Below are 13644 nucleotides of genomic sequence, written 5' to 3'. Positions count from 1 at the left end.
TTCTGGTTTTCTGGTGGTTCATCAGAGGTAAGAGTCTCAGAGGCTGGCTTTGAACTGTGATTCTCAGATCTCAGCCTCCTGGAGTAGCTAGGATTAGCCACCAGTGAGCTGTCATTTTTCTTAAGATTTTGATTCCTTTGGTAGAATATGTCTGGTTTAGACACAGCTTGCCAACCTTCCCTTTTTGTTTTTTGTGGTTCTGGTGTTTGAACACAGAGTCTCCTACTTGTTAGGTAGGTTCTTTTTTTTTTTTTTTGGGTCCGGTCGTGGGGCCTGAACTCTGGGCCTGGGCGCTGTCCCTCAGATCTTCAGCTCAAGGCTAGCACTCTACCACTTGAGCTACAGCACAACTTCAGGCTTTTTTCTTTTTGCTTATGTGGTGCTGAGGAATCGAACCCAGGGCCTCATGCATGCAAGGCAAGTGCTCTACCACTGAGCCACCTTCCCAGCCGCTGGGCAGGTTCTTTACTGAATAACACCCCTATTTCATACCTTTTTTTTTTTTTTTTTGGTCGTGGGGCTTGAACTCTGAGCCTGGGCCCTGTCCTTTAGCTCTTCAGCTCAAGGCGAGCACTCTACCACTTGAGCCACAGCACCACTTGCAGTTTTCTAGTGGTTTATTAGAGATAGGAGTCTCACGGTCTTTCCTGCCTGGGCTGGTTTTGAACCAATATCCTCAGATCTCAGCCTCCTGAGTAGCTAGGATTACAGGCGTGAGCCACCAGCGCCCGGCTCATACCTTGTTTTTTTTTTGTTTTTGTCTTTGTGCTGGCACTGGAGCTCAAACTCAGAGCCTTAGTTTTTGTTACTGAAGGCTGGTGCTCCATCTCTTGAGCCACAGCTCCAATTCCAGCTTTTTGGTGGTTAATTAGAGATAAGAGTCTCATGGACTTTCCTTTCCAGGCTGGCTTCCAATTGTAATCCTCAGATCTCAGCCTCCTGAGGAGCTAGGATCATAGGATTGAGCCACTGGTGCCTGGCTCCATAGCTTATTATTTAAAGAACACAGAAGTATGAACTCTGGCCAGATTTCTGGAACATGGGAACAGGACATAGAAAAAAATCAGATTTCCTATCCTTAAAACCTTATTGTTCTAAAACTTGAACTCAAAATGGAAGTCACTAAAGTAGCTAACAATAATTGTAGCCTTTGTGCTGGTTAGTATGGCTTTGGGCCAGTTTGAGCAAAGGCTACCTATTGTGGACAGAAATCAGACTTGACTAGTGGATAGGGAGTTATTTTCTTCTCTACAAGTCAAGTTCTTCTTTATAGACAAGACCAAAAACTAGCTCTCAAGACTTAAGAAGAGGGCTGGGAAGGTGGCTCAGTGGTAGAGTACTTGCCTTGCATGCACGAGACCCTGGGTTTGATTGCACCACATAAGCAGAAAAAGCTGGAGTGGCGCTTTGGCTCAAGTGGTAGAGCACTCTCCTTAAGCTGAAGAGCTGAGAAACAGCGCCCAGGTGCAGAGCTCAGGCCCACGACCACCACCACCTACAACAAAAACCCCAAAAGATATAAGACACCTGTTGGGGCTGGGAAGGCAGCTCAGCAGTAGAGTGCTTACCTGGCATGCATGTGGCTCAAGTGGTAGAGCGCTTGCCTTGAGCTGAAGAGCTGAGGGACAGCACCCAGGCCCAGAGTTCAGGCCCCACAACCAAAAAAACAAAAACAAAAAAACAAAAAAAATTTTTTTTTGTCAGTCGTGGGGCCTGAACTCTGGGCCTGGGTACAGCACCCTCAGCTCTTCAGCTCAAGGCTAGCACTCTTACCACTTGAGCCACAGCACCACTTCTGGCTTTTTCTATGTATGTGGTGCTGAGGAATCGAACCCAGGGCCTCATACGTGCAAGGCAAGCACTCTACCACTGAATCACCTTCCCAGTCCCAGGAATACAGTTTTTAATGATTGGAATCAGCCAGTTGGAGATATGATGGAAGTATTCACAGGGCTACAGGGAAGATACTTGATTTTTTAACAAAGAGCCACCCAGACCCAGTATTTCTTCACTTCTATACACAAACAAGCATTCAACTTGCTCTGTTTCTTCAAGACACTGGTGACAACCCTGTACCTGAAAGGGCACTGGATGTAGGACATGGCAACTAGCAGAGCAGAGGATGGGAAAGAACCTGGGACCTTGATGAACCTGTTGATTCACCCACCCACCAACCCCAATCCTGCCCTACATCTGTGCTTCTGTGAACAAATGTCCTTATTGTTGGAGTTTTCTTTTCTTTGTGGTAGAAAAACATCCTGACCCAGCAAACCTATAAAATCCACATACTCTTTCTTCTTAGGCATCTGACCTGCATTTTATCTATTTGAGGTCAAAATGATAGTTCAGTTCTTAACTTAGCTGTGGATTCAAAGCAAGCTGTATTCTAAGTGACATAAAATACTACTTTGTGACTGTAGTATGGCTGCAAACAGGCCTTTTGCTTTGGTGTAAATTATATTAATTGTGAGGAACCCTGGACTTTAAATATTCTATTTTCAGAGGGGCATGATGGTACATACCTGCAATCCCTGCACTTAGAAGGTTGAGGCCAGCTGGCCTAGGCTACATAACAAGATACTTTCACAAAACAAAAGTCTACCTTGAAGAACCAAAGACAAGACTGTTTCCCATCAGAGCTAAGCACAAACAAAAAGTAAACACTGGGGCCATCAAGATCTCTGTGCCAAACTGTTGAATGTGACCTCCACATTCAGATTTCCCATGATATGCATTTCTTCAGACCCTGAGGCTGACTGAATAATTTTTTTCCTTTTCCTTGCGTGTGTGTGTGTGTGTGTGTGTGTGTGTGTGTGTGTGTGTATAGGGGGAAGGAAGCAGGGGAGGCTGTTTCGCTCACAGCTGATGTTCTGCTATTTGACACACACCTCCACTTCCAGCTTTTGGTTGGTTAATTGGAGATGGACTCTCCCAGACTTTTCTGCCTAGACTATCTTTACACTGCTATTCTCAAACCTCAGTGGTCTGAGGAGCTATTATAGGCATGAGCAACTAGTGCCTGGCTCTGTACTATTTTTGTTGTTGTTGGCTGTGGGGCTTGAACTCAGGGCCTGGGTGCTGTCTCTGAGCTTCTTCCTCAAGGTTAGCACTCTACCACTTTGAGCCATAGGTCCACTTCTGGTTTTCTGGTGGTTAATTGGAAATAAGGAGTCTCACAGGTTTTCCTGCCCAGGCTGGCTTTGAACCGTGATTCTCAATCTTCCTGAGTAGCTAGGATTATAGGCGTGTACTATTGCTTTAATGAACAGACAAGTCTCAAGCATTCCCCACTCTTAAGTATTTATTCATTTTATTTATTAATTTTCTTTTTTTGTCGGTCATGGGACTAAACTCTGGGCCTGGGCGCTGTCCCTCAGCTCTTCAGCTCAAGGCAAGCGCTCTACCATTTGAGCTACAGCGCCACTTCCTAAAAATATTTTTTGTCAGTTGTGGGGCCTGAACTCTGGGCCTGGGCACTGTCCCTCAGCTCTTCAGCTCAAGGCTAGCACTCTACCATTTGAGCCACAGAACAACTACTGGCTTTTTCTGTTTATGTGGTACTGAGGCATGGAACCCAGGGCTTCATGCATGCTAGACAAACACTCCACTACTGAGCCACCTTCCCAGACCAAAATGTTTCCTTCTAGGGCTGGGAAGGTGGCTCAGTGGTAGAGTGCTTGCCTTGCATGCATGAGGCCTTGAGTTCGATTCCTCAGCACCACATAAGCAAAAAACAAAACAAAACAAACAAACAAACAAACAAAAAAACAAAATGTTTCCTTCTTTCTTTCTTTCTTTTTTTTTGGTTAGTTGTGGGGCTTGAACTCTGGGCTTGTGAGCTGTCCCTGAGCTCTGCAGCTGAAGGTGAGCACTCTACCACTTGAGCCACAGTGCCACTTCCTCCGCACTTAAGTATTTATAAATGAAATCACACATACAGGATTTTCTTTAGATGATACCAGCACAAAACCTGACATGGTTATGTATATCTATAGACCTAGCTACTTGAGAGGCAAAGCTCTGAGCCCAGGAGTTCAGGACCAGCCTGGGAAAAATAACAAGACCTTGTCATAAAACAAGACAAGACAAAAAAACCACCTTCAAAACAGCAATGCAGTAAAAGAACACACCTTGATGTGTGTAGTGGGGCAGGGATGAAGGAATGGATACAAGATTAATAAGATGCTGACTGGTGTTGGTGGTTACATAGGGGTTTGTTAATTTTGTGTATGTTTGACATTTCTCATAGTGTTTAGTTTTGATTGTTTGTTTTTTTGCTGGTCATGGGGCCTGAACTCTGGGCCTGGGTGCTGTCCCTCAGCTCTTCAGCTCAAGGTTAGTGCTCTACCACTTTGAGCCACAGTGCCACTTCCAGCTTTTTCTGCTTATGTACTGCTGAGGAATCGAACCCAGGGCCTCATGCTTGCAAGGCAAGCACTCTACCACTGAGCCAGTTTCCCAGCCTTCAGTGTTTAGTTTTGAAAGCCTCATTGGGTGTCTTACCTCTAGCTGGGAAATAGGTCCATGTTAAGTGACTTAGTCATGGCGAGACCCACAAGACTGAGAAGGAGCTGAAAGCCAGATCTGAACCTGAAGTGGGAGGTTCACTGAAAGGCAACATGAAGAGCAGGGCTTGTCTCTGAAGACTTGTCAAATTGGAATATGGGGTCTTTCCCAACACATGCCAGGCCAAAAGCTTATCCGGCCCCACCAAGCCTCCCTGTGCTGTACACGTCACGAATAGCCTCTGCCTTAGTCAGATGCTTCCCCTGATGATGCTTTCCTCACAGAGCACAATGCTGTCATTCCCACCTCCTCATCTAAGGTTGTGAGAGTTAGCAGCAAAACAAACAAAACCAGGCCTCCTTGAATTGCAGATAAAATATTTTTAGTATAAGATCTTTCTGCTGCTTTCCTGGAAGGAAGTCCTTCCTGTTTTCCTGTTTCCTATCCTCTAGGGCTCAGGAAGGGTAAGAGAGAGAAAGAGAGAGCGAGAGAGTGAGAGAGGGCGCATGTGCCAGCCTCTCTCTCTCGCTCTCTCTCTCTCTCTCTCATTCTCTCTCTCTCTCTCTCTGAAGATTTTATGTGTTCTGGAAAGTTCCAGATTGATGCTCAATCGCCAGCAATTTTCTTCTCACTAGACTGTTAGCAGCTTGGTGGCAGAGGCCATGCTTTGCCACTTAGGTGGCTCTTTGCATAGTAAGGGCGCTCCAAGAAACACTTCCGGGTCAAGCAGAAGGGAAGAGGCAGGAAGGCTCAGAAGTTGAGAAGCTAGTTCCAAGTGCCAACTCTCTATCTGGGTGATAATATTTTAAATCTGAGAGGGACCTCAGAGATCATCATGATTTTACAGGATTGGCACAGCCCTAGAAATCCAAGTCTAGAAAGACGCTTCCTAGCCAGACACTGGTGGCTCACGCTTGTAATCCTAGCTACTCAGGAGGCTGAGATCTGAGGATCACGGTTCAAAGCCAGCCCAAGCAAGAAAGTCTGTGAGGTTCTCTCCAATCAACCACCAGAAAACTGGAAGTGGCGCTGTGGCTCAAGTGGTAGAGCACTGACCTTGAGCTGAAGAGCTCAGGCACAGCACCCAGGCCCAGAGTTCAAGCCCCACAACCGACGAAGAAGAAGAAGAGGAGGAGGAAGAGGAAGAAGAAGAAGCTTCCTTCACTCTGAACAAAAAAACTCAGGAAAAGTATTCAAGACCTTGAACTCAGGGCTTGGGTGTGGTCCGTGAGCTTTATCACTTAAAGCTAATGTTCTACCACAGTTCTACTTTTTGCCTTTTGGTGGTTAATTGGAGAAAGAGTCTCACAGACTTTCCTTCCCAGGCTGGCTTCAAACCACAAGCCTCAGGGGCTGGGAAGGTGGCTCAGCGGTAGAGTGAATGCCTTGCAAACCACAAGCCTCAGATCTGAGCCTCCTGAGTAGCCGGGATTACAGGCATGAGCCACCAGTGCCTGGCTTAAGATTATTTTTTCAATAATTTTTTTGTGCATCCTGGGTGAAGATGGCACAGTTTTAGGCCTGTATATAATCTCATTGTACTTCATAACAAAAGTTTGAATTCTGGGGTTTTTCTAATTATATTTTTTATTATCTTTAAGTAGCTATATAAAGGGTTATCTTTCAACAAAACAGTTATAAGTACAATGCACCTTGCTTGATGTCACCCCTTTCATCGTTCTGTTTGTTTGGTTTTGATATGGGGGTTCAGTGTGCTATGCAGGCTGGTCTCCAGTTCCTGAGCTTATGACCCTTCACTGAGCATTCAGAGTAGCTGGGATGATAGGCAGGTGTTGCTGAGCCTGGCTAAAGTTATACTTAGTTCATACCTTGCAGTCTTGTGTAGTGGAGCCATCATATTCTTTATCAAGTAAGATTAGTTTCTAGTAAGATTTATTCTTTTTAATGAGCTTCTAATCTCTTATTTAAAAAACAAAGGGATCAATAAGTCTTTTTGTTTGTGTGTGCCAGTACTAGGACTTGAACTCAGGGCCTCACATTCTTGCTTGGCTTCCTCCACTCAAAGCTGGTGCTCTACTACTTGAGCCACAGCTCCACTTCTGGCTGTTTAGTGAATAACTGAAGTTAAGAGTCTTACCAACTTTTCTTGCCCAGGCTGCCTTTGACTTCAGTCCTCAGATCTCAGCCTCCTGCACAGCTAAGATTATAGGCCATGAATGCCCGGTAATTTGTACATTCTTTGAGGGGAAAAAAAAAGACTTAATAAAACCAATCATTTTAGCAACTTGGTTCAGAAAAAAGCCAAATCTCATTTAATTGCCTACTGATGTTTATCACACTTCAAAGCTTTAGATAATGAAACAGGATCACTTTCCTTCCCTTAGTGACTCCACCAGATAGTTTCAAACTTCTGAGAGAGCAGTCCAAACCTTCCTGTCGCAGGATGGCTATGGCTTGGCTTCTGCAGTGTTTCTCTGCAAAGGGGCCAAGACAATCCCCGCATTTCTGTCCTCACTCTCAGAGCTATACAAATTATGCTTTTCAATGTACTCTTGAACAAGATCTGGGACCAAGTAGCGAATGCTCTGGCCCCTTCGGAGGGCTCTCCGGATCTTCGTGGATGAGATGTCATTGGTGATCCACTCGTTTACCAGGAAGATGTTCCTTTGGTGTTTCCACAACACATCTGACTCATAGATGAATTTCTGAGCATCACTCCCAGCCCGAGTGATACATATGAGGCCATAGTCCGCCACGATTTGTGTGATGTCTTCACTCTTCCACAAATTGGGCACACCAAAGGATTCCAGTAAATCTGCCCCACATAGCAACTTCACCTTTGGCACACCTGGGACAATCAAACAAGCTTCAAGGTTTGCTTTTCTAGTAACCATCTGTGTTTAAATGAGCATGTGAGTGTGTGTGTATGCGTGTATGTGTTGGAAAGGAGGGTTTAATTCTCCAGGATACTTCAAACTAAAGGCCACTACAGGAGAGAAGTGACTATGTTATGCCTTTCATTCTCCCTTTCTTCTTACATAAAACCAGCACAAGGCATTTTCCAGGCCCCATTCCAGGTATGCATTGTGCTCTATATAGCTTTTTTTTTTTTTTTTTTTTTTTTTGTCAGTCGTGGGGCTTGAACTCTGGGCCTGTATGCATTGTGCTCTATATAGTTTTTTTTTTTTTTTGTCAGTCGTGGGGCTTGAACTCTGGGCCTGGGCGTTGTCCCTCAGCTCTTCAACTCAAGGCGAGTGCTCTATCACTTGAGCTACAGCGCCACTTCCCAGGTATGCATTGTGAAATCAAAATAACTAAGCAGGATGCTCAGTTTTTGAATCTGGGCAATTTCTAGTCCATGAGTCCTGGTGGAACATACAAACCTTTTGGTGTAGGCTCTAGGGATTTCTTTTGATTAGAATTCTGCCTTTGTTCTGTCCACTTCCTCTTCCGCCCAGACCTTTCTAGCACAGGTGAATTCTGTTGGTGATCACAATTGCTGGTCTCCAGCTTCTCCTGATGATGTCTACAAAACCACAAAACAACAGCCAATTCCTCTTTCTCACTTGCTCTACCCAAGTACTGTACTATTCCCCCCGAACATGCCCAACAAGGGCCTGACCCAATGAAAAGGCAGGATGATACTAAAAATGTCCCACCACCAGCCAGGATGGCTACTACTAGGAAAAACCCTGCAGCACATTTGGTGGCTGTCATTAGTCTAAGGTATGTGTGCCTCAAAATAATGAGTGTTAACATGAACAGTCTATCATGCGTCATGTCCCACACTAAATCCTTGACAGGTTGTTTGATTGAATCTTCTCAACCTCTTGCATCATTTCTAGTATTAGAGCCACAAATGTGGGGGGGGATTGGGAGGGATGGTTTAGAGTTGCTCTAGCAGAGTCCCTGGAATGCAGGAGGCATTTAATAATAATTTAATTGAAGCCAGGCACTGGTGGCTCACGCCTGTAATCCTAGCTACTCAGGAAGCTACAATCTGAGGATCAGGGCTCAAAGCCAGTCTAGGCAGGAAAGTCCGTGAGACTTATCTCCAATAAACCAGAAAGCCAGAAGTGGCACTGTGGTTCAAGTGGTAAAGTGCTCACCTTGAGCTCAAGAGCTCAGGCACAGTGCCTAGACCCAGAGTTCAAACCCCACGACCTCCACCACCACCACCATCAACAAATAATAATAATAATTTAATAGAGCCCATATCTTGACTGTTGCAGTGATGTTGTTGCCACCTTTCTAGAACTGCTGATCCCCATTGAGAGGAGTTGCCCAATTTGCCCAAAGCTTTTTAGCTTTTTACAGCAGAGCCAGGTTTGAGCCTCTGCAGCTGGTCCAGAGCACACTCTGTGTGTGTGTGTGTGTGTGTGTGTGTGTGTGTGTGTGTGTGTGTGTGTGTGTGTGCATGCATGATGGATGATGGTACTAGAGCTTGAACTCAGGGCTTGAAAGAGAGATGAGACTGTGTCCTGAGAGACCTGGGGCAGAGGCCATCGTCACGCTGACAAGGAATCTCACAGAGCATGTGTACTGCCAGGTCCCACAGCCCACTGTCCAGTTCCATGCCTGGGGTCCCTGCTCCTTACCAGCACAGAGGTGCAGCAGGGGCAGAAGCACGTTCCTGAGCTTCACCACCACTGAGGATCAGGAACGTACACACATCCCACAGCTCTAACACTTATGCCTGAGCACCCAGAGCCCCCATCAAAGTACCCAGAGCGCTTGGTTTCCTCCTTGGCAGCTGAAACTGCCAAGAACTGACACTGTTTTCAGAACACCCTGGAGATCACAGAACTAATTCCATGTTGCTTACTTAACAAGATCACTTTCGAAGGTGTGACAAGGAGATCTGCGGAACCTTCTGGGCCATCCCAGAGCAGTACATCAAGTTCAGGCCTGTTCTTGCACACGCATGGCCTGACCATCTGCCCCTTTCTGCAACCCCTACAGGACAGGCTTCCCTTATTTATTTACTTACTTATTTACTTTTTGAATTGGAGCCTTGTGCTTGCTAGCTAGGCATTCTCTAGCCCATTTTGCTCTCATTCATTTTTGACTGCAGTTTTGTGTTTTGTCCTGAGTGGTGATCCTTATTTATATTTCCCAAGTAGTTGGAATCCTGAGTGTAAACTATGCCCAGCTATGAGACTCAATGACTTTTTTTTTGCCTGGGCTGGTCTTGAACTTCCAATCCTCCAGATCTGAGCCTCTCAAGTAGGTAGGATTACAGGCATGAGCCATTGTACTTGTTTCCTGTACTACAAACACATTTATGCTACACTGAAAGAAGAGAAAGCTCAGGAACATCTGTGTTCAGTTGTTGTGTCCTGCAGGCCTTGGATTCCGCCCTCAGGAAGCTGTGGTAGCTCTTATTCCCACCCTCCTCTCCCAGAAGTGACAAAGTGGATTGTACCGTACCTACCTCAGCACTTTCGCGGTCTCTACCCATTCCTTCTGAAGACTTTCCCATGTGTCTACTTCCACCCAGTTTGAATTCTTGGTGGCAAGCTCAGCCATGATGATCCGGTGGTGGGCAGGGATTAGTCCTTTCTTCTTGTATGCATCGCCAACAGGAGAAATTATTCCTTTGATAACTCTGTATTTTCCTGGATAGAGTTAAGAGTTGCTATTAATTTTATTAGATTTTTTTTTTTTTTGTCAGTTGTAGGGCTTGAACTCTGGGCCTGGGCACTGTCCCTGTGCTCTTAAGCTCAAGGTAAGCACTCTACCACTTGAACCACAGCTCCACTTCTAGTTTTCTGGTGGTTTACTGGAGATAAGAGTCTCACAGACTTTCCTGCCCGGGCTGGCTTTGAACCGTGATCCTTAGATCTTAGCCTCCTGAGTAGCTACGATTACAGGTATGAGCCACCAGCGCCCATCTAACATATTAGATTTTTATTTATTTATTTATATAGTCGGTTGTGGGGCTTGATCTCTGGGCCTGGGTGCTGTCCCTCAGCTCTTCAGCTCAAGGCCAGCACTCTACCCACTTGAGGCACAGTGCCACTTCCGTTTTTCTGGTGGTTTATTGGAGATAAGAGTCTCGCGGACTTTTCCTGCCTGGGCTGGCTTTGAACCGCAATGGTAGAGTGCTAACCTTGAGCTGAAGAGCTGAGGTACAGCGCCCTGGCCCAGAGTTTGGGCTCCACGACCGACAAACAAAAACAATAAGAAAATTCTGTACAGAGGGGTTACAATTACATGGGCAAGATAATGAGTACATTTGTTTTTTGTTTTTTTTTAATTTTTTTTTGGGTCCGGTCGTAGGGCCTGAACTCTGGGCCTGGGCGCTGTCCCTCAGCTCTTCAGCTCAAGGCTAGTGCTCTAGCACTTGAGCCACAGCGCCACTTCCGGCTTTTTCTTTTTGCTTATGTGGGTGCTGAGGAATTGAACCCAGGGCCTTGAGCATGCAAGGCAAGTGCTCTACCACTGAGCCACCTTCCCAGCCCCAAAATGAACTAGCAAGCTTATTTATTTTTTTTGGGGGGGGGCAGGTCCGGTCGTGGGGCCTGAACTCTGGGCCTCGGTGCTGTCCCTCAGCTCTTCAGCTCAAGGCTAGCACTCTACCACTTGAGTCACAACGCCACTTCCGGTTTTTTTTCCTTACGTGGTGCTGAGGAATCAAACCCAGGGCCTTGAGCATGCAAGGCAAGTGCTCTACCACTGAGCCACCTTCCCAGCCCACGAGTACATTTCTTATCAAGCATTGTTGCCTCCTCCTTTGTTTCCCCTTCCCATCCCTTCCCATACCCCTCCCGCCCCCCCCCCCAACAAATAAGTTTTTTTTTTTAAGTACAATACATTATTTTACCTCGTCTTTCTAGCCCTCTAGTTTTTCTTGTTGTGGTTTTTTTTTTCATTGTTGTTTTGTGCCAGACTTGGGACTTGAACTCAGAGCCTGGGTGCTTTCCCTGAGCTTTTGTGCTTAAGGCTAGCACTCTACAACTTGAACCACAGCTCTCCATCTGGCCTTTTGGTGGTTAATTGGAGATAAGAGTCTCATGGATTTCCTGCCTGAGCTGGATTTGAACCTCAATCCTCAGTTCTCAGTCTCCTCAGTAGGATTACAGGCATGAACCACTGACACCCAGCCAGTCCTCTAGTTTCAAGTTGCTTTGGGTTATTGTTCCTACCTGTTCCATTCATGAAGTCCCGGGCCAGTTCAAACAACCTGAGGTGCATGTTGGTGATTGGATTAAAGGAACCACAAGCAAGGAGAACCACATCTGTCTTCTCAGATTTGTCCATGGTGGGAATTTGAAGTCGCTGATCTAAATGGAAAGCTCTGACACCTCCCTTGCTGTCTATAAAGAAAAGAAGTTCAGTTATAGATATGCGGGTATCTTTCCATTGTTCTTCCAAACAGCTAGATAAAATCTTTCTGGCTTCAATGATGATGCTAGGTGAACTGCAAAAATGGCTCCATTTCTCCAGCCCTCCTTTGCAAAGTAGAATTGTACTTCCTAGCAGAAAGAGATAGAATCTCTATATTTTGTGACTTTCTTTGCACAGAAGATCTAACAGAAGTGGCAATGTTGTTATGAGCCTAGTTCTAACAGTTACAACAGTGTTTTTTGTTGCTGTAACAAAAGAGCCAAGACTGGGTTTGTTGTTGTTGCTGTTTGCTTGCTTGCTTGTTTATTATATTGATACTGGTACTGATACTCATGTTCTTTTTTTTTTTTTTTTTTTTGGTTGTGGGGCTTGAACTCAGGGCCTGGGTGCTGTCCTTGAGCCTCTTTGTGCTCAAGGCTAGAGCTCTACCACTTGAGCCACAGCGCCACTTCCAGTTTTTGAGTCGTTCATTGGAGATAAGAGTCTCATGGGGGCGGGGGTTGGGAAGGTGGCTCAGTGGTAGAGCACTTGCCTTCCATGCATGAGGCCCTGAGTTCGATTCCTCAGCACCACATAAGCAAAAAGAAAAAAGCCAGAAGTGGTGCTGTGGCTCAAGTGGTAGAGCGCTAGCCTTGAGCTGAAGAGCTGAGGGACAGCGCCCAGGCTGAGTTCAGGCCCCACGACTAGACCCTCCTCCCCCTCCAAAAAAAGAGTCTCATGGGAACTTTTTTGCCTGGACTGGCTTCAAACCACAGTCCTAAAATATTAGCCTCCTGAGTAGCTAGGATTACCAGTATCCAGCTAGCCTTATGTATTTTGTTTTTGTTTTTGTTGTTGGTCCTTGGTCTTGAACTCTGGACCTGGGCACTGTCCCTCAGATCTTCAGCTCAAGGCTGGAGCAACAGTACCACTTCCCATTTTCTGGTGGTTAACTGGAGTTAAGAGTCCCATGGACTTTCCTGTATGGGCTGGCTTTGAACTGTGATCCTTAGATCTCAGCTAGGATTACAGGCACAAGACACCAGCACCTGGTTAGCCTTATGTTTTTTCACTCAAGGCTGATACTCTGCCACTTGGGCTGTGGCACAAGTGTGTGAGCTACTGCCTCTTGGCTTGGATACTTCGTAAAGTATGGGGATTTTGGAGGTATTTATTTATTTATTTATTTATTTATTTATTTATTTATTTATTTATTTATTTATTGCTGGTCGTGGGGCTTGGACTCTGGGCCTGGGCGCTATCCCTCAGCTCTTCAGTCAAGGGGAGCGCTCTACCACTTGAGCCACAGCACCACTTCCGGTTTTCTGAGTGGTTTATTGAGATAAGAGTCTCAGGGACTTTCCTGCTCTAGCTGGCTTTGAACTGTGAGCCTCAGATCTCAGCCACCTGAGTAGTTATAGGCGTGAGCCACCGGTACCGGGCAATTTTGGAGATCTAAGAGCGTGGTTGTGCTGGCATCCTAGCGATGAGGTTGTTGGCTTCACTACAACACGGCAAAGCAGAAACAGAAGCAGCCATGTGCAGAGGGGCTTAAGCACTCCAGGTGGACTTCCTATGTAACACCTGCTCTCTTCACTAACTCATGTGCTAGGCACTGGCAGCTCACACTTCTCAAGAGGCTGAGATCTGAGGATCATACTTCAACCCCAATCTGGGCAGAAAAGTCTGTGAGATTCCTATCTCCAATGAACTATACCAGAAAACTGGAAGTAGTGCAGTGGCACAAAGTGGTAGAGTGCTAGCCTCAAGCAAAAAGAGCTCAGGGAAGTGCCCAGGCCCTGAGTTTAAGCCCCATAACAAAAAACAAACACACAGTTAACTCATGCT

At 45.9% G+C, this 13644-nt stretch overlaps 1 protein-coding gene across 1 annotated transcript in view; it reads right to left on the bottom strand.

Annotated features, from left to right (window-relative positions):
- Positions 1–6106: 6106 nt before the first annotated feature.
- Positions 6107–13644, bottom strand: part of Nmnat1 (nicotinamide nucleotide adenylyltransferase 1) — a 29616-nt gene continuing 22078 nt past the window's right edge. The window contains exons 3-6 of the mRNA XM_070037314.1: positions 11616–11786; positions 9902–10085; positions 7851–7993; positions 6107–7315 (exon numbers count right to left, since the gene is read on the bottom strand). Coding sequence (XP_069893415.1) covers positions 6915–7315; positions 7851–7993; positions 9902–10085; positions 11616–11730 — 843 coding nt within the window. The 5' untranslated portion in view covers positions 11731–11786 and the 3' untranslated portion in view covers positions 6107–6914. The remainder of the gene's footprint in view (positions 7316–7850; positions 7994–9901; positions 10086–11615; positions 11787–13644) is intronic.

This window comes from Dipodomys merriami, unplaced genomic scaffold (assembly GCF_024711535.1).
Source record: "Dipodomys merriami isolate MVZ:Mamm:240054 unplaced genomic scaffold, mDipMer1.0.p SCAF_28, whole genome shotgun sequence".
Classification (NCBI taxonomy): domain Eukaryota; kingdom Metazoa; phylum Chordata; class Mammalia; order Rodentia; family Heteromyidae; genus Dipodomys; species Dipodomys merriami.
This window is presented reverse-complemented; position numbering and strand designations above follow the sequence as displayed.